At 35.2% G+C, this 25,929-nt stretch overlaps 1 protein-coding gene across 2 annotated transcripts in view; it reads left to right on the plus strand.

Annotated features, from left to right (window-relative positions):
• LOC143059422 (uncharacterized) overlaps positions 1-25,929 on the plus strand; it is a 374,671-nt gene that overhangs the window by 51,194 nt on the left and 297,548 nt on the right. For both annotated transcript variants that reach the window (XM_076232911.1, XM_076232912.1), the window contains exons 5-7: positions 15,553-15,627; positions 16,260-16,322; positions 25,020-25,097. In XM_076232911.1, coding sequence (XP_076089026.1) covers positions 15,553-15,627; positions 16,260-16,322; positions 25,020-25,097 — 216 coding nt within the window. The remainder of the gene's footprint in view (positions 1-15,552; positions 15,628-16,259; positions 16,323-25,019; positions 25,098-25,929) is intronic.

Below are 25,929 nucleotides of genomic sequence, written 5' to 3' on the forward strand. Positions count from 1 at the left end.
TTGTCCAAGCAATTAATGCGGTTTTTTTTACCTGATATTTCATTTATAATTTACCAAAACAAAAGTTAGATACACGAAAAGTACATAAAGTCTTGATTCTTTTTTTTATTAACTGCATGTTTGGGTCTTACAGGAATAAAATGCTACGAAACATTACAAAACGGTAGCCATTTTGTCCAAACGTCGAAAAATCCAAACAAACGCTTTTTCTTCGACGTTACATGTGCAAAATTTGTTCCATTGTATATTCCTGATACTTAAAACTAATCGCGTGGTGAAATTTAAAAAAAAAATGCTGGTTGTCGAAAAAAAACCCACGGTGAATGTTTTGCATGAAACGGAAGTAACTGAAAGACTTATCGGAAACAGCGACAAAAACAGTTTCATTGAATTAATGCAACCCCGTATTATACGGACGATTCAGGAGAAGATTAGTACATTTTAAAAGCAAACAACTTCAAATGACTGGGAAAATAATTTTCAAGATCGGGTTGTAGTAATTTTATTTAATGGTTGTATTTTCGACAAGTTATGTGTCAAGCAAATTTTTAATACAATTCAATTCATATTAATCAAGGGTAAATATGTTTGTATTTACTTGCAGAGTGTCGGATATATTTGTATTATTTAGAGTTGGATCAAGATATGAAAAATTTACAATAACAGATGATATGCACCATGCAATTTTAGCAGCCTGCGATTAAAGTTTTGTTATAATTCATTTATTGAAAACCGTATACTTCTGTCCCATTTTTCCTTCCTTCAAGTTCATTACTTACGACAATACAACATTTTAAGGTGAATTAAGGGTAAAAATTATTTAATCGATTTCCACAACTTGAGGTAAATAAATTCATGGTAAATAGACATCACAAAATTAATAGAAACAGATTTAGAATCAACCAACAACATAAAAAAAAGCAAATGAAACTTACAAATTGAATAAATGTACGTCAAAAGTTTCAGAAAACTCTCTTTGACGTCGTGGTGGTGTAACGTCGCGTCGTGTTGTAGGAACATCGTGCGCAACGTTAGCTCATAATTTCATGAAATGGTCTGATCTATATAAAATAAAGTTTTTGTTTAAAAATATGCATTAAAATACAGATCTGAATTAATTCATGCATATAAGATGTCGAAATATTTAACTCGGATATTTCATAAAGACAAGGCCCCGGAGGTAAAACAAAGAGATAACTTACGAATGACCACACTCACACTTTATAAAAGCAAGATACATTGAAAAAGAAAATGCGATCAAAATTGAGATCTTCTTAATTATCCTCCTAAGCCAGATAGTATCTGTAATTCCTAGCGTTGCTATTAAAAGATTCGAAGCTATACATATGAATGAAAATTCTCACAAAAATTTTATGAGAAAAAGTACACCTTAGTCGTGAACCTTTCGTTAAAACGTGCAATCCTTTTTTTATTTTGTCGCATTGACTCATTTAACAAAAAGTTTTCAAATCAGAGAAATACTTGTATGTCATAAAACATTTCAGTATATTTGACGATCATTTTTTTTTTATATCTTCTGTGAGTAGAAAAATTCCTAGTCATCTACCTAGCTATATGTGTATGAAAAATAAGGTTATTACATTTAGAAGTATTGTGGGAGAATGACTATTACTTTCTCGAATCTCCAACAGAATTGCCTGGTACATAGGCATGTGATTGAAATTGAAACTTTTCTTTTACCATAAGTTGAGAAAGAACGAAAGAGAGAGAGTGATAGAGTAGTTGTCCGACATATATGATGGATGGCACACAAACATGTAGCAGCTAGCTCCAAGGTATTAATTTACAGACACTCCCAACTCATTCTAGAACAAGAAAAATCAACCAATCAATCTGCGGTGTAAAGTAGATCTTTTTGTTATCTTCGCAGAACGCCACAAAACATAGCTTGAATATTAATTTTTACATCTCGATGACCGTGAGGGCATTCCGATGTATTGTTGCCATAGAGATTTGACTTTCGTTTTTGACTGGTAACCGATCGTATAAATACTCGGATATCATCGAGTGCAAAATAACATTTCTTATCGCTTGTTATGAATTCACTTCTTCAATGAATACTCATAAGAACAGAAATTGGTAATACGAAAATATTATGTGGTTAGAAATATTTATATGCATTAAAATCTATACAGAAAATTTGTGCTAGCGCATGCGGAAGAATATCACAAGAAAGTTTTTTGGGAAAATATGAATGTCTACTCAAATCCAATCTATTGGAAAAATCGAATTGTTAAAGAAAAGTGTCAACCATGCACTTGTACTGCACTTTTATTAGAATCGTAGAATATAATGATATACAATTGGATGAAAATTATACATACATGTAACTGCTATATACAATTATTAATATATTATATAACAACAAACCAGAGTATACGTATTTGTATCACCACAATATAATAGATATTAAAGCAGTGAAGTTGAATTCCTTGTCATTTATTAATCATCCACGCACGAACTTGTTTTAGAAAAATACATCTTTGTACATAAACCTTAGTTTTCTGGTAAAACAATGTGATTTTTTTTTGTAAGACAAGTGCCTGTGACCATCCACAAGAACTTGCGGTCATCAGAGGTTCAGTACTTCAGCACTTTGATTATACTTTTAAAACAATGTAAAAACTAAACCAAAAAGATTGAAACCAAAAACATAAAAATAATCAGATGATTGTCAAAGAAGATTTAGTGTAAACCGATACTCAGTTATATGTTGAAAATGGAAGCGCTGAACCAAAAATATTGTATAGTATAAAAAATGCATGAAATGCATTCCTGGTCCATAGTTGTTCGCTTGAGAAAACACTGATCTATGTAAACATGCACATATAGCAGTTACTTAAAAAAATCACATCTAGTAAAAAAATAAATTGTATTATTCAAAATCGGATTTCGACCTGCTGGTAATCTGTGAGGTAGGTATTGGTCTGTGTAAGAGTTTTCCATACTTTGCCAAATTCTATAATTTCAAACATTTAAAAAAAAGTATTAATTGCCGACTCTTTTTTTAAGCTTGAGTTTGTGAAAAAATATGAGATGAAAGGATAGGTTGTAAAATATGTTTCCGAAAGCAAAAACAAAACAATACAGATTCACGGTTCTCATATTCAAAATAAAGTAGAAGATGCGGCCGTGGAAGACCAATTAATAATTTCTATATGAAAACAACAATGAGCAAAAATAACCTTATAGTCAGCTATAAAAAGCCCCGAAATGACAAATGTAAAACAATTCAAACGAGAAAACTAACGTCCTGATTTATGTACAAATGTGTAAATTCCTACATAACATGAATTTTCTTAATTATTTGCCAGGTAAAACAATCCTGATTTAAAAAATTTAATCAATGAAAACATTTTCTTTTTAAAAAAAATAATTTAGACCCGACCAACTTTAAATCATTGAAAGTTGACAACGGCAGCATAAGAGCATGTATTTCTTTTTAAACATGATGCACTTTTTATAAAGTATTTTGTTAGAGATTTTTGAAATAATGATATATTTAACATGTTCCATAAAATCGGGATTGATGTTACGATTGTGGACTTACTTATACGTTGAAATAAATAATATGAATAAAATGTAATTATAAGTCACTGTTTAATTTTTTTAAAATAAAACTAAATTCTGGGACTTTTATATTAACGTTAAGATAATAGGCCCAGGATTAAAGCGTTGATAAAATAAGATTATGAAAGAAAAATAGCTGGCGATATACTACCTACATCTTTCACATAATCAAAGACAAATCAAGAAGCATTCGAATATTAATGTTAATTGAGGGAGCGAAATTACCAAATTACAAGAACATAATAAACGTGTAATTGGGGAAAAGAGACAGAAACAAGAAACGAAATATTTACTATTTCACTAGCAAATATAGGAGACGTCTTCTGGCAGAGAGAACATTGCTTAATTTTAAGAAATAGAAGAAACTGATTGTTGAAGGCCGTACAGTGACCTATAGTTGTTACAGCAAATTCCAACGAGTATGAAGCTACAGGTATATTCTTTGGTTAGCTTCCTTGCTAGCTCAACCATGAAATGATTATTACCTTAAAATTGGGAGGAGCATAGCACCAATTCATCATCCAATGAAAACACTCATCTCAATGGCCTATTTATAATATGTATGTTTCATACAAACAGGTTTTCCTTAACAACTTTGCAAATTAAATTTCTCATTTCCTATAGTCTTTGATTGAATTAAAAAATCCTCTGTATTACAATAAATAAGAAGCGGAGTTACGGTTTATGTTTTGTTCAAGGAGGATGTACCCTTGTGTTGATTTAATGCTAAACAAATGGAACTTTTATAGAAAATCCACAGCATTTCCCCTGGTACTCTCATAGTTGGCAATTTGGTGCTTGATAGATTGAGGATATTGCAAGCAGTGCTAGCAATAATTTCTTTAAAACAAGTTTATAAATTTATAAATTGGTTTAAACAAATATAAATATGGACCAATTCAAGTACACCTTCTAGGGTGCGCTCGACTCTCGTGACTTTTTTTTTAATTTAAAGGTTGTTTCGGACTTTGTGTAAACAATAAACGATAGCACATCATAGAAAATCAAGTGAGTAATCTATGATTAAAATTTTATAACAAAAATATCTGTGGATTTTTTACAAAAATCTTGGTTTATTTGCCACAAAATCCCGTTTAACTTTTAAATGCAATGAACTATAAATAATAATGCTTGCTCGAAGTTTCCCCTTTGTATATGTACAAAATGGCCCATCTCTATTATTCATTATCTTTGCTGTTTTTATGCTATTGCAGTTTGAAAAATTCTTAATTCAAAGCTACAGAAGTGGTCATAAACTATATATTCCCGCCGAGATTGTACCATTGTAAAGTACATACACATAACTGGATTTATAAATGAACTGAGTAATAAAATTGGCAAATCAAACACACCTACACCATGCTTGTGAGTTAGCTTATAATTATCAATAAATTTTAAATTTAGATTGAAAACTTATTTTTAAACTAACTTGTAAAACTAGTTTTACAATGTTTATATTCTGTCACTAGTTCTGATTGGTTCTCTGTTTAACTACTGACTCCACCCAAAGGCTTGTGTACCTTACCTATAATGATTTCATGGTTGAGCTAGCAAGGAAGCTAACCAAAGAATTTACTGTAGCTTCATACTCGTTGGAATCTGCTGTAATTTCTGTGTCATTTTGATCTCTTATGGAGAGTTGTCTCATTGGCAATCATACCACATCTTCTTTTTATATATATTTAAATCATTTTACAAGACATCAAATTGTCATTTTGTGCTATTGTTGCAGGCAATTCCTCGCAAAACTTAAAAAATGTTTATGTATCTAAAATTTTGTTTTAATTCAATGGAATTTTGCATTTGCATCGGCTTGAAAAAATAAAACCATATAAAGAAGCAACTTCGAACATCTCTTTACTTTAAGCGGCATTTTCACATGAGTAGAATATAAGGTAAACGTTTGAAACTTTCCGTGGAAGAACGTCAAAATCGTCGTTTTATACGGAACTTTACTGTTCAAGATGGTCACCAGGGTTTACTTTTAAATTATGGGGCCAAATTGCAATATTAAACCAAATTTAAAAGTACATGTATCTGTTATGATTTTTATCTTTGTTTATATGATTTCAAAAACCAAAGTAGATCGAGTCAGGTGAGCGATGCAGGCTCGTGAGAGCCTCTAGTTTAGTTTAGTGATTTAAATATAAAAAAAAATTAAGTCAGAATTTAAATTGTTCCCCCACTAAAGACTCCTCTAAAATCATGAATGGTCATGCTGTACAGTCATCAGAATTTCTTTGCATTGGTACTGTTACCAATTTACAGTTTAAGAAGGTTTAATATTTCTACAGTTGTATATTTTTCGAAACCTCTATGAATTTTCCATTTGATCTCTTTTTCATTGAAAACTGCATTAAAAATCATCCCTTTATTCTTGGTTCCTATCAGACGCTTTACCTGTATAATTGTTGCTAGGGTGCTCTCTTCGAGGTCCGCGTTCGAAGTATATAAATAGTGGGTAGCTATTCAGTTCTAATCGTTTGAAGTACTCGTACTGATCACTGCTTAATTAACACTACTCACTCTTTGGACAAATCATCATGGAAATCCCCGATGAATTGAGCGCTTTGTTAGCCGTTATGAAGTTGACTGTTAAAGAACCTGCCTGGAAGTTCTCGGCAAGTTCTGACCAGGTTACAGTACAGTTGACGTGGACCAAGGCTAAGGAACAAGAGGCATCATCCAGTAAACCCAAGCCGGCCCTGAAAAAGAGTAAGCCACCATCCTCCAGTAGAAAAGACGCCAAGCGTTACGACCAGTGGATGGCAAACAAAACAGCCGTGGTACCTGCTGCCCAAATCCAACAAACCACCATCACGCAAAACGAGGCAAGAGACAGCGTAGTTGGACATGTTGATGTGATTTCCGAGTATTATCACTTAATACTAATATCAGTGATACAATACAATGCTCCTAATTGTACTAACTCACCAAATATACTCTGATACGCTCTGGTTAAGTCTTAGTACTTGTACTATACTCCCGCCAATACGCCAACTCTCGTTACCTGGTAACTATCCGAGATCTTATCCTGAGTTAGGTAGTTATCAATGAATCATCCCGGGAACCGGACTACGCGGTATGTCTAACTACCGGACTGTCTACATAGTAATGTCACGTCCATTATACTATATTACACAACACTCCTCCCCAACTTTGAAAGGAGTGAGTTTACTTCCTATTTGAATATTCACTATATTCCTTTAGTCCACCCCGTCTGGTCGCACCATGGGGATAAAAAAAAATTAATCTCCAACTATCATGAATGTATATTTCCAATGTTGATCCACATATTAACAACACACACCTATATATATATTCAAAATTCACAATTTCTCCGTTGTCGCTTTGCGGATTCACTTTATAACATATCATTCCTTGATATATATATTGTAAACAATTCCACTTATGATCTAATTTCCAATTAAAATTTACAGCTGATTTTCTATGTCCACATGAATCTGATCTATATACATCTTGTCTCATTTTTAAATTATCTTGCGGTCCCAGAGTCCTAGCACCGTGGACATCTAAACTTTAGCGTAGTGTCAGCCAGTGCTGGTGTCAAATCTATACAAGCTCCATGGTACCATTCATCATCGTCTGGTTTTCTGCACAAACAGTACAAGTCTGGGTTAGTCGCCTTAGTCACTTCTTCACCGTCCTGTAACCGGTGCTGGCACTGTTTTAACCAGGGTGGTACTTCTCTGTCCTTACATGGCTTTAAACGGTCATGATTTATTGTCAGTACAGATTTTTGTAGTTTTATCTTGTAAACATACGAAGATATTTTTTCACATACAAGTCCTGGACCTTTCCAAGGTGGGTCCAATTTCTTCGCTCTACCTTTAATTTTTGCTGTGTCTAAAACATAAACTAAATCTCCTATTTTGTATTCTCTTTCCAGAATACGTACATCATAATCACGTTTCATGGTATTCTGGGTAGTTTTTAGCGTATTGCGCGCTATTTCGTGTGCAGATGTTATGGCATCTCGGAGTCTCATCACATACTCATCTTGTGACTCATCTGTTTTAGGTACACTGTACAATAAATCAACAGGCTGGTTAACCTCTCTCCCAAGCATCAGCATGTTTGGCGTAAAACCAGTACTCCTGTTTACTGACGATCGAACAGCTCCTGCCAACTGTGCCAAATGTTCATCCCAATTGTCTTGTTGTTTAGACACGAAACACTGCGTCCATTAAGGTTCTGTTGCAACGTTCTGCTTGTCCGTTTGATGATGGTCTGTACGGAGTAGTTCTCGCTTTGTGCATTTGCAAGATTTCACAGATGGATTTGAAAAGCTTGCTTTCAAAATTGCGTCCTTGGTCTGTAAAAACCTGAAATGGGAATCCAAAACGAGAGAAAAACTCATTCACTGCAGCTCTTGCCGTATGCTCTGCGGTTTGCGCTGGTAACGGAATACATTCCATCCATTTGGAAAACTGGTCAACCATAACTAGTACATGAGCATTCCCAAATTTCGTCTGTGGCAGTGGTCCTAGAAAATCTAAGTGGACTCGCTCCATTGGTGCACCTGCATGAAACTGGGTAAGCGGGCATTTAGCCTTTCTGTTTGGCTTCTTGTGTAGATTGCATGTACTACATGTTTTGACAAAGTCTCTTATTTTTTGTGTCATACCATACCATTGATATTTTGCCTTAATTCTCAATGTGGTCCTATTCATACCTTGATGACCTGCAGCAGGAATATCATGACAAAATGATATCACTTGTTCAACAAGATCTCTTGGTACAACAAGTCTTGGTGTTCTGTCTTTCTTGTCCAAATTTCTCAATATACCATTATCATCTAAATAGAACATATCTTTGTTTATCCAATATTTCTTTGCTATTGGACTGCATCTGAATATTGTAGCTTCTGATGGTTCTGTTTTGTCCCTGAACCATACCAGTATTAACTCCAAGTCTGGGTCTTTAGACTGATAATCTTGTAATTGTTCTGGTGAATAAGTACTAGCTTCTATGCCAGTCTCAGTAATGGCATTTACATTTGGAAGGTCCAAATATGTCGCGTAAACTGACATACCAAGTGGTGTAGTGACTATTTCAACTGAACTGTGGCAAACATTTTGGTTCTGGCTCACTGTATCTTGATTTGTACTGTCAAATACTTGTTGCTGGACCTGAGATGTACCTAAATTATCGTTCACGTGACTAGTCACGTTCTGGTCCTCATCTTGTGGTATTGAACTGTCTGGTCTAGTATTGTCCTCTGTAATTACATGTATATGTTGGGTATTGTCCTGTTTCATTAAATTGTCATCAGAAATCAAAGAACTCGGTAGTACTGTGTGTGGTCCTATAGGTTCAAAACTTTTACAGTCCTGATGTGAAGCTAAAGGAATAACATTATCTACATCCTCTTGAAAACCAAGCCAACTTTGGTGAGCACGAGTACAGTAATCGCATGCTCCACAGGGTAGATTGTGTTTTAGCACGTTTCCAGCTGCTAATCTATTCTGTGGACAGGCTAAATCTGGCAGACGTGATAATGCGTCCGCATTTTGGTGTCTTTTACCTGGCCTGTGTTTTACTGTCATGTGATACTGGCTTAGCTCCTGTTACATTCAGTAAACTGACACATGGCAAAACACTAGCATTGTAATAACCACGTGGGATTAACAAATCTATCTCTTTATTAGGTTCAATTATAAAATCTGTTAATTCTGCCGACAAATCTGACTCTAATTGTACAAGTGAATTAGGCGGTATGACTGTTCTATGTGGAACGGTAATTTTAGCAACTCTTGCTATTTTGTTTACAGGCGGTACCAGTCCAACATCTCCATGGATCATAGGTAATGCTTCTCCATTGATGAAAAATACCAATTTTCTGCAATCTAGTATCACTTTTGCTCTAACAAGAAAATCAAGTCCTAATAGCATGTCATTATCAATTGGCGCAACATAAATATCTGTCCTGTATGTTCTTTCACCAATTTTCAATTCGACTGGTCCCACTACAAATGCATCCATATGCATACCACGCCCTGCTGCCTGCATTGTTGTTTTTCTTTTGATGGGTGGTTTCTTAATGAAAGATTCGAAAACTTTGTCGGAAATCATTGTTACTTCCGCTGCGGTATCTACTACCGAAATTACTGACTGTCCCTGTACTTTTAATGTGAATCGAAGCATAGATGTTGAACCTAACTGGCAAATAGTTCCTCCTAAATGTACAGGATCTTGCATCTGAAGGTCAATTACTTGCTGTAAATCATTATCAGGCTGCGTTTTGTGCAATGGTGAATTAGACAAAGTATCTGTAGATGTTGAATAGTCACATGTTTTAACGGGGTATTCCCCGAAACAGTTGTCTTGTTAATATCGTTTGAAATAGTGTTCAATGTTAGGCGGTTAGGTTTGGACTGAGTCAGGGTTCCGCCCTCTAGCCCGACTCTTTCTGGTTTAAAGAATCTGTATAACTACTTCCTGACGGCGACTGTAATTCAGGACAGTCCCGTTGTATGTGTCCAAACTGATGACAGAAATAGCAAGCCATGTTTGCTAATTTCTCAGGTGGTATGGGTCCCCAGCGCCTTTTGAATGGTGATTGACGCTGGTTATCTTGCCTATTATCTCTGTTACGCCATTGTTGGCGATTACCTTGCTTGTTGGTTTGCTGGCTAAATGGTTGGGCTGCTGGCTGGACTTCATTCTGTGCAGGAAACTGTTTTGCCTGCTGTTGTTTTTGAAACTGCTGTTTAAGGTCGCCTATTTCCTGTTTATACAATGCTTCCATAGCAGTCATCTTTTCTAGCAATGTTTCCATTTGTTTCGACAATTCTGACTTTGTGTCCGTCTTACCAATAGCATGAACAGCTAAGTCGCTATCATAATCATAACTAGGTTCATCTTGACTTGGTGTTGGGTCACGTCTACCTGTTGGTTTACCAAATATAGCGGTGTGGTTATGTTGGAACAATTTTATCTGATCAATTGCTGCTTCAACAGATGTTGGTCTGGCTGTGGCTCCATGTTGACCAGCTTCTTTATCTGAACATCCCTGGCATATTTTCCAGATAGCTTGTGTGTACATATAATTGTCGGGAAGATCTCTAAATGCTTTACAGGCTAACGAGAGAACTCGATCTGCCCAATCTTCCAATTTTTCATTTGCATTTTGACGTGCACTCATGAACTGCACTTGCAACGTCTCAGGCAAGTCTTGAAAGTTAAACCTTTTCTCAAGTTTTTGAATTACATCAAAAGAATCCACGCCCTGGTCCCTGTCGATTAAATTTGCATAGTAATCACCTGCTTTGCCATGTAAACACCAACACAATTGGTCTTTTCGTTCCGTGGTAGTCCACGATAAACGATCAGCATACCTCTGAAACTTGGTGTAAAAAGTTTTCCAACTTGATGAACCATCATACTTTAGTCCTTTTGGTATTTCTTTGATTTTGGTTTAGCTGGTGGCATTAATTGTGGTGACTCATGATAACTTAAAAATGGTCTAGGTGTATACATATTTCTGTTCATTGAAGAGGAGTATGCTGGGTTTGGTGTTCTCAAGGAATATACTGGTTCCCTTAAAATTTCTGGTGAAGGTATTCTGCGTTGAATTTCAGGTAAAGGTATTCTGCGTCTGATTTCTGGTGAAGGTATACGTATTCTGTGTTGAATTTCAGGTGACGGTATCCTACGAGGAATTATAGTTGATGGTGTATGTGATTCTAACCGTTCATGACGTCTTGGGACTGGAACAGGCCTTTCTGTTCTAGGTTTGTGTTCATTGGGTCCTTGCTGCCTTCCCACCTGTGATGTCTGCTGATGTGGATTATGGTCTCGTGAATAATCACGTGTTTCAATGTTTTCATTGGGACCTTGCTGCCATCCCAACTGTGATGTCTTCTGATTTGGATTATGGTTACGTGAATAATCACGGTTTTCAATATTTTCATTGGGACCTTGCTGCCATCCCAACTGTGGGTTCTGATGCTGGGTAGCTTGGTGACGTGAATAATCACGACTGTCAATATTTTCCTCAACATTTAATCTGATACTTGGTTTCGTGTACCCTAATTTATCTGTTCTATGGATGTTTTCTGGCTTAGATTGTCTATCACTAGCAAAATCTTGAACTTTATCTTGATCGTCACACTAAGTTTGAAATAACGACTTCTTTTCATCTGGTTTGGAGGTTTTTGATGAGTACCGATGGTCTCCATGCTGCATTGTATAATTTAAAACTTTGCTCATTGCTGAACTGGGACGTGATAAATCACGCTTGACTTCCTCACGCTCAGGTTTAAGCAAATATTCATCAGAAGGTGTGTCTGAATCTGAAAAGTCACGAGTTTCTGCATCTTGTTTAGCATGTCCTGAATGAAATGTAGTTGTTTGCACCTCACCCATGTCAACATAATCTTGTAACTCATAACTGAATTGTGGCTGCGAAGTGTACTCAGGTTGCTGAATAACCGGTGAAAAATCTATCAAATCTATCAATGCTTCAGTAATTTTTAGTCTTGGTATTTCCATAAGATGCTCAGGCTGAATATTACCAAGTGTCTCTCTCATAGACATAATCTTGTCAGCTATAAAATTTCCCACACCAGGCAACAACCTTAATTCTTCATAAGAACAGCTGTTGATTTTAATGCATTGCTGCTGAAAAGCTAATGTTGCCATAATGTTATATTAACACAAATACAATTTAATTAAATCACTGGTTGCTGAACCAGAGAAAAAAAATTCAATGTGTATGTGCTATGTGGCTATCCACACAAAAAACGGCTATTTTTTTCGGAAAATTACTAAATTTATCTGTTGCCTGTTAATTTCGCCATTTTCCGGGCATAGTTGACAATTTTATCAAACGTGTAACAATTATGCAACAACAATTTGTAAACACTGTAATTAACGCAAGTTTTTATGCTTATTGTATATCCGTGTTCAAACACTTCATAAATATACTACATGTAGCAATACGAACTCCGCAATTACACGTGACGTACTCACTTCTGTGTCTCGCTCCAAATTCTTCTTTTCCGCAGGAAACCCTGCTCGCCAAGCGCCAGTGATGTGATTTCCGAGTATTATCACTTAATACTAATATCAGTGATACAATACAATGCTCCTAATTGTACTAACTCACCAAATATACTATGATACGCTCTGGTTAAGTCTTAGTACTTGTACTATACTCCCGCCAATACGCCAACTCTCGTTACCTGGTAACTATCCGAGATCTTATCCTGAGTTGGGTAGTTATCAATGGATCATCCCGGGAACCGGACTACGCGGTATGTCTAACTACCGTACTGTCTACATAGTAATGTCACGTCCATTATACTATATTACACAACAATGTATTCACACCAACTAAGTACAAAGGGGAACCAGTTGGGGTTGTAGTCAATAGGGATATTGTCACCAGTCCCTACAACCCCAACAAGGCCTGCCACCGCCTGGTATTTTACACCTCAACAAATGACAGAGGCAAGCGCAGTAGGATCGACTTCGAAGAAGGGTTTGACATCGACGACCCAGACCTACTGCGCACACCACCACACACATCGCCCGTCATCAATGAAGAATTCAAAGAGGCAATGCAAACAGCCATACTAGCAGCACGACCTGATACTCCGTGCCAGCAACACCAACGCAGTCGAAGTAAAATGAAGGCCAAAAGACAAACAGACTCCGGTCTATAAAATAGATTATTACAGTCCGCAATATCCAGACAGGATAGCCGGACGTGAAACATCTACATATCATCATTATCATCAGTTCTAATCGTCATTTGTACCGAAGACAGCAGACAGTAAACATCGGAAAGGAAGTAGTTTATAACAGGCAGAAGGTTTAGTTTAAGTAAAGTGAAGTGCTTGGAACCTGCGGACAGAATAGAGAATGGGCTGAGACTGTTGGTTCGGTACAGATTGGCCAAACAGGGCTGGTGCTAAGGTTTTGCGTCTCACATCTCTCACTATTGCAGTGAGTGTTTGCTGACATACCAAGCCTCAGTGCTATCCAGTTGTTCCGACAGTTATAGACATGCTTATTAAATAAAGTTTTATACCTTTTAAATTTCAGCCTAGTTTGATACATTTAGGTTCAGTCCCGTTTTATACATTTAGGTTTCAGCCGGTTTGATACATTTCGGTTTCAGACCGTTTGAATCATTTCGGTTCAGCCCCGTTTTATACATTAAGGTTTTAAGACCCGTTCCATACTTTCAGGTTTCAGACCAGTTGCAAACATTTAGGTTTCCGACAATAGTGCCAAACCGTCTGACCAGTTTCATACATTTAGGTTTCAGACCAGTTTCATAATTTAGGTTTCAGACCAGTTTCATACATTTAGGTTTCAGACCATTTCATAATTTAGGTTTCACAAAAACATAGTAGGTGTGTTCGAATAGCTATTTTTGACTGAAAGTACTTGACGACAGTCTTTCAAGTTGGATGATGAAAATGCATATCTTCGAAAAATTATATTTTTTTTGTGTGTGCTTACTAGGAGTTTATAGTCTTTAACCACTAAAGAAATCTAGTCTGCCCTTACACGAAATATTTAATTAGATTTTTTTTTAAATGTTTATGAATTTTCGAAAATTCCATCTGACAACCGATCAGACAATAGTTTTAAGTTGAATCAATGCAGACAAGATCATTAACTGATGATCATTAGCTAGTTGATACATTTGTCTTTTAAAATACAACTGACATATAATGATCGTAATGGTGCAATGTGGATAAATTTATCGGTTTCCGAGAGCAAAATTGGCAACGCGTCATCCCTACAATGGCTTCCATTTCTACGATTGTAAAAATGAACTGGCGTAATGGGGAGATAAGTGGTTAGGAGACGTCCCATGAGGTCTTACGTATACAGGTTCACATTTATAATGGTTTGTGATATAACATTTTACAAGGTTTTATGAAATTCACACTTCTGCATGTTTATATATGTCTCTGGTTAAGAGAACCGTCTTGAGGTGTGTATTATAACACACACTTTTTTTTTATCCCCAAAAAACAGTTAGTAGAGGAGATGCGTATTATACACAAATACAGACGGTTTTCTTAAATTATTATTACATTGTACTTTTTTTCAATTTTTTTTTATAACTGTTTTTCTTCATTATTTGATATTTTAAATCACAAAAATATTTTATTGTATGATTTACTTTAATAACTATATACATATCTGAAATCTATTAAATATAAATCGTACATCTTAATCTAGAACCTTAGAAAGTTTACTTTACTTTTTTGATTATTAGATGATTAATAGCTATGCCAAATAGTCATCTAGGCCCTTCTAGTCACGTTATTAGATGATGAACGAACAAGACTTAAAATGAGATTAATGTCCACTCAGTCTAAAAGTATGTCACAGTAGACAGGAAGTTGGAATAAAAAAACAAAAAATTCAAATTATCTTCTTTATTAATATTACAGTTCATATCTAGATAAAACTTGGTGAATATGTTTTTTTTTTTTATGTTATTGTAAACATAATAAGATGTTAAGTAAAAAATCGTGAATTTTCCCAAATGGATTTTTTTTTACATGAAAGGGCCATTGTTGAAGATGCAGGTGAGCGACACATGCTGTTTAGAGCCTCTAGTTTCTTTTTGTAATGCATTAGAATAGAAATAATAAAGCATAATTATATTGTTTTTTTTAAACTTTTTATTTGGAATTAATTTGGAAGCCATAGATTTTTTGCATGTGTATAGTTACTAAAGTGTTCTATCAAACTGTCAACCAATGGACAAATCTGATTCAAATATTTGTTGATATTGATATAACAATTTAGATTACTTCATCAATTGGACAGATCATATCAATCCATTCATGGAAACATATTCAAACTAAAAATCTTTGAAGTTTCTTATGTTTGTCATTTGGGAACGGTTCACTGCTTCACCAGTTGATGATAACAGTAAAATGATAATACGATTCTCTTTTTCAGCCAACTTCTAGAAATGCCAAACTTCAAATATTTTGGGAATGCTACATTTGATCACTTGACTAATTTACAAAGTTTGTAAGTATATTTGTATGAGATCACCCAAAACCAATTTACAAAGTTTGTAAGTATATTTGTATGAGATCACCTAAAACCAATTTACAAAGTTTGTAAGTATATTGGTATGAGATCACCAAAAACCAATTTACAAAGTTTGTAAGTATATTTGTATGAGATCACCTAAGACAAATTAAAAATCTGCTGCAACAGTTCACCAGAAGTCAGTAAGGGTGCAGACACATTCTTCTTTTAATCTTACCTGATTATAATTTTACTATTTCTTCAATAGTCAACAGGTTACATTCACTGGATCTCAATTCTTCATTTAAAAGAATAGTTATGAAGTAAAACTTTCCTGTCTCCTCTGATTTGCTGATTGTGATGTCATTAAAAAAGAAGAACATTTTTGAAGATCATTATAAGAGAAGGATTATGTTTGCCAACCTATCGGCTAAAAACTTTAGAGAAATAGATTTTATCACTCTATGACGTCCTATATAACATATCTCCATTCAAAACTAATACCTTTTCAATTTATATTAGAAAATATAAGTCTTCAGTTTTATATATCACATTCCATAAAGTGGTAGAAAGAATATTTCTGTTATAATTCCAACAGTCTTGAATGAATGTATGTTTTTAATTAACAGGACTATTCATTCCACAAGTCTGATTCAGTTCCCCGACATATCTACAACTCAGATGGAGAAAATGTAAGTTTAATCTTAACAGGCAATGAGATAAACTGGTATAAGACAGTTCAATCTTTCTCAGAAACCAATGCTCAGCCTCAAAAGCTTTTTGGGGGGTTGTCTATAGAATTTATATTAACAACTAACATGTTAGAATTTTTAAGATTTTATTTTCTCATACTATCATAAACTTTGTATGAATAAAGTATATATTATGTTTATCTCCCCTGACTAAGGCCATGGCAGATAGAAACTGTTGTTTCTTTGTAATATATTATGTTTATCCGCCTTGACTAATCATTCAGCCAATGGACATACAGGTGGTTACTGTTGTTTCTATGTAATATATTATGTTTAACTCTCCTGACTAGGGATTCAGGCCATGGACATACAGGTGGTTACTGTTGTTTCTATGTAATATAGTATGTGTATCTCCCCTTACTAAGGATTCAGGCAATGGTCGGTGGTTACTGTTGTTTCTTTGTAATATATTATGCTTATCTCCTCCTGACTTATCATTCAGGCCATGGACATACAGGTGGTAACTGTTGATTCTATGTAATATATTATGCTCATCTCCCCCTGACTAAGCATTCAGGCCATGGACATACAGGTGGTTACTGTTAATTCTATGTAATATATTCTGTTTATCTCCCTTGACTAGGGATTCAGGCCATGGGCATACAGATAGTTATTGTTGTTTCTATGTAGTATATTACGTTTATCTCCCCCTGACTCAGCATTTAGGCCATGGCAAAAAGTTAGTGTTGATTCTATGTAATAGATTATGTTCATCTCCCCTGACTAGGGATTCAGGCAATGGACATACAGATAGTCACTGTTGTTTCTTTGTCATATATTATGTTTATCTTCCCCGGATTAAGCATTCAGGCCATGGACATACAGGTGTTTACTGTTGTTCGTTTCTATGTAATATATTATGTTAATCTCCTCTGACTAATGGTCAAGGCCATAGACATACAGATAGTCACTGTTGTTTCTTTGTAATATATTATGTTTATCTCCCCCTGACTAAGCATTCAGGCCATGGCAGATAGTTACTGTTGATTCTATGTAATATATTATGTTCATCTCAGCTGACTAATGATTCATGCCATGGACATACAGATAGTCACTGTTGTTTCTTTGTAATATATCATGTTAATCTCCCCTGATTAAGCATTTAGGCGATGGACATACAGGTGGTTACTGTTGTTTCTATATAATATTATGTGTATCTCCCCTTACGAAGGATTCAGGCAATGGTCGGTGGTTACTGTTGTTACTTTGTAATATATTATGTTTATGATAATATCTTCCCCTGACTAAACATTCAGGCCATGGACATACAGATAGTTATTGTTGTTTCTATTTAATATATTATGTGTATCTCCCCTGACTAATGATTCAGGCCATGGACATACAGATAGTCACTGTTGTTTCTTTGTAATATATTATGTTTATCTCCCCCTGACTAAGCATTCAGGACATGGCAGATAGTTACTGTTGATTCTATGTAATATATTATGTTTATCTCCCCTGACTAATGATTCAGGCCATGGACATACAGGTGGTTACTGTTGTTTCTAAGTAATATTGTATGTTTATCTCCCCTGACTAGGGATTCAGGCAATGGACATACAGGTGGTTACTGTTGTTTCATTGTAATAGATTATGTTTATCTCCCTTGATTAAACATTTAGGCCATGGGTATACAGGTGGTTATTGTTGTTTCTATTTAATATGATATATGTATCTCCCCTGACTAAGGGTTCAGGCAATGATCGGTGGTTAATATTGTTTCTTTGTTATATATTATGTTCATTCCCCCTATCTAAGGATTCAGGCCATGGACATCCAGGTAGTTACTGTTGTTTCTATGTAATATATTATGTTTATCTCCCCTGACTAAGGATTCAGGCCATGGACATACAGATAGTCACTGTTGATTCTTTGTAATATATTATGTTCATTCGTCCTGACTAAGAATTCAGGCCATGGACATACAGGTAGTAACTGTTGTTTCTTTGTAATATATTATGTTTATCTCCCCTGACTAAGGAATAAGGCCATGGACATACAGATAGTTTCTGTTGTTTCTATGTAATATATTATTTTTATCTCCCCTGACTCAGCATTCAGGCCATGGCAGGTAGTTACTGTTGTTTTTATGTAATATATTATGATTATCTCCCCTGACTAAGGAATAAGGCCATGGACATACAGATAGTTTCTGTTGTTTCTATGTAATATATTATTTTTATCTCCCCTGACTCAGCATTCAGGCAATGGCAGATAGTAACTTATGTTTCTATATAATGTATAATGTTCATCTCCCCTGACTAAGGATTAAGGCCATGGACATACAGGTAGTCACTGTTGTTTCTATGTAATATATTATGTTTATCTCCATTGACAAAGCATTCAGGCCATGGCTGATAGTTACTGTTGTTTCTATGTAGTATATTATGTTTATCACCCCTGACTAATGATTCAGGCCATGGACATACAGATAGTCACTGTTGATTCTTTGTAATATATTATGATTATCTCCCCTGACTAAGGATTAAGGCCGTGGACATACAGGTAGTTACTGTTGTTTCTATGTAATATAATATTCTTATCTTCCCTGACTAAGCATTCAGGCAATGGCGGATAGTTACTGTTGTTTCTATAAAATATATTATGTTTATCTCCCCTGACTAAGCATTCAGACCATGGCAGATAGTTACTGTTGTTTCTATGTAATATATTATGTTTATCTCCCCTGACTCAGTATTCAGGCCATGGATATACAGGTAGTTTTTGCTGTTTCTTAGTAATATAATATTCTTATCTCTCCTGACTAAGCATTCACGCCATGGCGGATAGTTACTGTTGTTTCTATAAAATATATTATGTTTATCTCCCCTGACTCAGCATTCAGGCCATGGACATACAGATAGTTACTGTTGTTTCTATGTAATATATTATGTTTATCTCCCCTGACTAAGGATTCAGGTCATGGACTTACAGGTAGTTACTGTTGTTTCTATGTAATATATTATGTTTATCTCCCCTGACTAAGGATTCAGGCCATGGACATACAGATAGTCACTGTTGATTCTTTGTAATATATTATGTTCATTCGTCCTGACTAAGAATTCAGGCCATGGACATACAGGTAGTAACTGTTGTTTCTTTGTAATATATTATGTTTATCTCCCCTGACTAAGGAATAAGGCCGTGGACATACAGATAGTTTCTGTTGTTTCTATGTAATATATTATTTTTATCTCCCCTGACTCAGCATTCAGGCCATGGCAGGTAGTTACTGTTGTTTTTATGTAATATATTATGATTATCTCCCCTGACTAAGGAATAAGGCCATGGACATACAGATAGTTTCTGTTGTTTCTATGTAATATATTATTTTTATCTCCCCTGACTCAGCATTCAGGCAATGGCAGATAGTAACTTATGTTTCTATATAATGTATAATGTTCATCTCCCCTGACTAAGGATTAAGGCCATGGACATACAGGTAGTCACTGTTGTTTCTATGTAATATATTATGTTTATCTCCATTGACAAAGCATTCAGGCCATGGCTGATAGTTACTGTTGTTTCTATGTAGTATATTATGTTTATCACCCCTGACTAATGATTCAGGCCATGGACATACAGATAGTCACTGTTGATTCTTTGTAATATATTATGATTATCTCCCCTGACTAAGGATTAAGGCCGTGGACATACAGGTAGTTACTGTTGTTTCTATGTAATATAATATTCTTATCTTCCCTGACTAAGCATTCAGGCAATGGCGGATAGTTACTGTTGTTTCTATAAAATATATTATGTTTATCTCCCCTGACTAAGCATTCAGACCATGGCAGATAGTTACTGTTGTTTCTATGTAATATATTATGTTTATCTCCCCTGTCTCAGTATTCAGACCATGGATATACAGGTAGTTTTTGCTGTTTCTTAGTAATATAATATTCTTATCTCTCCTGACTAATCATTCACGTCATGGCGGATAGTTACTGTTGTTTCTATAAAATATATTATGTTTATCTCCCCTGACTCAGCATTCAGGCCATGGACATACAGATAGTTACTGTTGTTTCTATGTAATATATTATGTTTATCTCCCCTGACTAAGGATTCAGGTCATGGACTTACAGGTAGTTACTGTTGTTTCTATGTAATATATTATGTTTATCTCCCCTGACTAAGGATTTAGGTCATGGACATACAGATAGTTACTGTTGTTTCTATGTAATATATTATGTTTATCTCCCCTGACTAAGGATTAAGGCAATGGACATACAGGTAGTTACTGTTGTTTCTATGTAATATATTATGTTTATCTCCCCTGACTAAGCATTCAGACCATGGCAGATAGTTACTGTTGTTTCTATGTAATATATATGTTTACCTCCCCTGACTCAGTATTCAGGCCATGGATATACAGGTTTACTTCTGTTTCTATGTAATATAATATTCTTATTTCCCCTGACTAAGCATTCAGGCCATGACAGGTAGTTACTGTTGTTTCTTTGTAATATATTATGTTTATTCCCCTGTCTAAGGATACAGGCCATGGACATACAGTTAGTTACTGTTGTTTCTTAGTAATATATTATGTTTATCTCCCCTGACTAAGCATTCATGCCATGGACATCCAGGTAGTTACTGTTGTTTCTATGTAATATATTTTGGTTATCTCCCTTGATTCAGCATTCAGGCAATGGACATACAGGTGGTTACTGTTGTTTCTATGTTATATATAATGTGTATCCCCTGACTAACGATTCAGGCAATGGTCAGTGGTGTTTGTTGTTTCTTTGTAATATATTATGTTTATCTCCTCCTGACTTATCATTCAGGCCATGGACATACAGGTGGTAACTGTTGATTCTATTTGATATAATATGTTTATCTCCTCTGACTAGGGATTCAGGCCATGGACATACAGATAGTAACTGTTTTTTCATTGTAATATATTATGTTAATCTCCCCTGACAAAGCATTGAGGTCATGGTAGATAGTTACTGTTGATTGTATGATATATATTCTGTTCATCTGCCCTTACTAGGGATTCAAGCCATGGACATACAGATAGTCACTGTTATTTCTTTGTAATATATTTTGTTTGTCTTCCCCTGATTAAGCATTCAGGCCATGGACATACAGGTGGTTACTGTTGTTTCTATGTAATATATTATGTTTATCTCCCCTGACTAATGATTCAGACCATGGACATACAGATAGTCACTGTTATTTCTTTGTAATATATTTTGTTTGTCTTCCCCTGATTAAGCATTCAGGCCATGGACATACAGGTAGTTACTGTTGTTTCTATGTAATATATTATGTTTATCTCCCCTGAATAGGGATTTAGACCACGGACATACAGGTTGTCACTGTTGATTCTTTGTAATATTTTATGTTTATCTCCCCCAGATTAAGCATTCAGGTCATGGACATACAGGTGGTTACTGTTGTTTCTATGTAATATATTATGTTTATTCTCCCTGACTAAGGATTCAGTCCATGGACATACAGTTAGTTACTGTTGTTTCTTAGTTAATATTATGTTTATCTCCCTAGCTTTCAGCCAATGGACATCCATGTAGTTACTGTTGTTTCTATGTAATATATTATGTTTATCTCCCCTGACTCAGCATTCAGACAATGGCAGATAGTTACTGTTGTTTATCTATGTAATATATTATGTTTATCTCCCCTGACTAAGGGTTCAGGCAATGGTCGGTGGTTACTTTTGTTTCTTTGTAATATATTATGTTTATTCTCCCTGACTAAGGATTCAGCCCATGGACATACAGTTAGTTACTGTTGTTTCTTAGTTAATATTATGTTTATCTCCTTAGCTTTCAGCCAATGGACATCCATGTAGTTACTGTTGTTTCTATGTAATATATTATGTTTATCTCCCCTGACTCAGCATTCAGACAATGGCAGATAGTTACTGTTGTTAATCTATGTAATATATTATGTTTATCTCCCCTGACTAAGCATTCAGACAATGACAGATAGTTACTGTTGATTCTATGTAATATAATATGTTTATTTCCCCTGACTAGGGATTCAGGCCATGGACATACAGATAGTCACTGTTTTTTCATTGTAATATATTATGTTTTTCTCCCCTGACTAAGTATTCAGGTCATGGCAGATTGTTACTGTTGATTCTATGTATTATATTATGTTAATCTCCCCTGACTAAGCATTCAGACCATGGACATATAGATAGTCACTGTTGTTTCTTTGTAATATATTATGTTTATCTCCCCTGATTCAGCATTTAGGCCATGGACATACAGGTTTTCTGTTGTTTCTATGTAATATATAATGTGTATCTCCCCTGATTAAGGGTTCAGGCAATGGTCGACGGTAACTGTTGTTTCTTTGTAATATTTTATGTTTATCTCCCCTGATTCAGCATTTAGGCCATGGACATACAGGTTTTCTGTTGTTTCTATGTGATATATAATGTGTATCTCCCCTGACTAGAGATTCAGCCATGGACATACAGATATTCACTGTTGTTTCCTTGTATTATATTATGTTTATCTCCCCTGACTAGGGATTCAGGCCATGGACATACAGATAGTCACTGTTGATTCTTTGTAATACTTTATGTTTATCTCCCCCTGATTAGGCATTCAGGCCATGGACATAATGGTGGTAACTGTTGTTTCTATGTAATATTATGTTATTCAGGTCTCAGACAGGGTATATACTGTGACATTCCCGGCTTAGAGTTTATATCCCTGAGCCGAAGGCGAAGGGTATATAAGCCCTAAGCCGGGAATGTCACAGTATATACCCTTTCTGAGACCTGAATTACACATATATTACGGATTACCCCTGACTTCTGGTTATGTTCGTCGGTTACTGTTGTTTCTTTGTAATATATTATATGTATCTCCCCTGACCAAGGATTCAGGCAATGTTCGGTGGTTACTGTTGTTTCTTTGTAATATATTATGTTTATCTCCTCCTGACTAAGCATTCTGACCATGTACATACAGGTGGTTACGGTTGATTGTATGTAATATATTATGTTTATATCCCCTGACTAGGGATTCAGGCCATGGACATACAGATAGTCACTGTTGGTTCTATGTAATATATTATGTTTATATCGCCCGGACTAAGCATTCAGGCCATTACAGATAGTTAGTGTTGATTTTATGTAATATATTATGTTCATCTCCCCTGACTAGGGATTCAGGCCATAGACATACAGATAGTCACTGATGTTTCCTTGTAATCTATTATGTTTATCTCCCCTGACTAGGGATTTAGGCCATGGACATACAGTTAGTAACTGGCGTTTTTAAGTAATATATTATGTTTATCTCCCCTGACAAAGCATTCAGACCATGGACATGCAGGTAGTTACTGTTGTTTCTTTCTAATATATTTTGTTTATCTCCCCTGACTAAGGATTCAGGCAATGGTTATACAGGTAGTTACTGTTGTTTCTTTGTAATATATTATGTTAATCTTCCCTGATTCAGCTTTTAGGCAATGGACACACAGGTGGTTACTGTTGTTTCTATGTAATATATTATGTTCATCTCCCCTGACTGAGCATTCAAGCCATGGCAGGTATTTACTGTTATTTCTTTGATACATATGTTATTTTTATACCCCCAGACTAAACATTCAAGCCATGGCAGGTAGTTACTATTGTTTCTCTGTAATATACTAGTATTATGTTTATCTCCCCTGACTAAGCATTCAAGCCATGGCAGGTATTTACTGTTTTGTCTTTTAAACATTTATTATTTTTATTTCCCCTAACTATGAATTCAAGCCATGGCAGGTAGTTACTGTTGTTTCTTTGTAATATATTATGTTTATCTCCCCTGACTAAGGATTCAGTCCATGGACATACAGGTAGCTACTGTTGTTTCTATGTAATATATTATGTTTATCTCTACTTACTAAAGATTCAGGCCATGACAGGTAGTTACTGTTGTTTCTTTGTTATATTTTATATTCATTTCCCCTGACTGAACATTCAAGCCATGGCAGGAAGTTACTGCTGTTTCTATGTAATATATTATGTTTATCTCCCCTGACTTAGCATTCAAGCCATGGCAGGTAGTAACTGTTGTTTCTATGTAATATATCATGTTTATCTCCCCTGACCAAGCATTCAGGCCATGGCAGGTAGTTACTGTTGTTTCTTTGTAATATTTTATATGTATCTCCCCTGACTAAGGATTCAGGACATGAACAGGCGGATTGTTAATGTTTTTTCTTTGTCATATATTATGTTTATCTCCCCTGACTGTCACTAAGCATTCAGGCCATGGCAGGTAGTTGCTGTTGTTTCGTTCTATAAACAATACTTTTAACATTACAATTTTTGTTACTTATGAACTAAATTGTTAATTGGTGATTTTTACTTTTGCTGTTTAGGAGTTATTGCCCTTTATTGTTTGAACAATGACACAAATAAATGTAATACAAGCCCAATTTGCTGTTATTTTGATAACCTCTTGTTAAACATGTTACATACGAGCTTGACCTTGACATATTAGAACACCAGCAATCACTGTTAAACATAAATATGTTTGATTTTGTAGGAAAATCGACCTTATTAGACCACATTTTTGTCTGACATAGATCAGCAGGACCTGAACAGACAATGGACATTTCTGTTGTATTTATTATTTTAATGTATGTTTTTAGGATGCTTTGTGACAACCAGATAAAGTTTTTCCAACACAACCATACAAATCCAATTTGGCCATCAACCCTGAAGAGATTGTAAGTCTTATATGTAAAAGCAGTATGTTGTTTTGAACAGTGTTCTGCCAATTATAAGGAATCTTTGGAATGCGTAGGTCATCTAATACCGTGTTCACACTATAAAATCTGCTCCGGGTTGAACTCAAATTAATAAATCCGCATTAGTTACCCCAGTTCACACTTGATAAAAAATTAACCCGGTTTTGGATTTTCCCTCTCAACACAAATAGAAATGTTAGCGCCAAAATTGTAACCCCGCATCTATCCACTGTACATATTTACATTTTTGTATCATCAAAGATACATTATTTGAAAGTCTGATATTTTTTACCGCACTCCTGGCCGCTTTGGAGGAGTTCAATCACCATCAACCACTTTCCGTGTCTACAAATAACGTCACTTTATCCAAAATTAAATTGCACCCATTTTTCGCCCTTACACAGTCCGATGCGGTTCAAATAGAACAAAGGAATTCGACCTCTTGTGTTTAAAAGGTAGAAAAGTGAAATGAATTTCGTATACGGTTGTCAAGATGTCACAAAAGTTACTTTCCGTAAAGTCATTATAAATATTTACATTCACGTTGTTTAATTTTCATATTGTACAATTGTTAACAATGCAACTTGCAAACAATCGCTTTTAAAACGACCATAAGTCAAGCTGTTACGTCATTTAGGGAATTTCCTTATAAACTGCTACTATTTTTTGCCCGACATAGAAAAAATCTGGGGAAAATTACCAAAATTGAGAATTGAATTGTCAATCGTTTAAGACCATTAGGCACACCTAAATTTGACATTTGTACGCAATTTCAAAGTTGGATGTTATATGACGGGGTTTTGTTAATTAA

The sequence above is a fragment of the Mytilus galloprovincialis genome, chromosome 14 (genome assembly GCF_965363235.1).
Source record: "Mytilus galloprovincialis chromosome 14, xbMytGall1.hap1.1, whole genome shotgun sequence".
NCBI classification, from domain to species: Eukaryota; Metazoa; Mollusca; class Bivalvia; order Mytilida; family Mytilidae; genus Mytilus; species Mytilus galloprovincialis.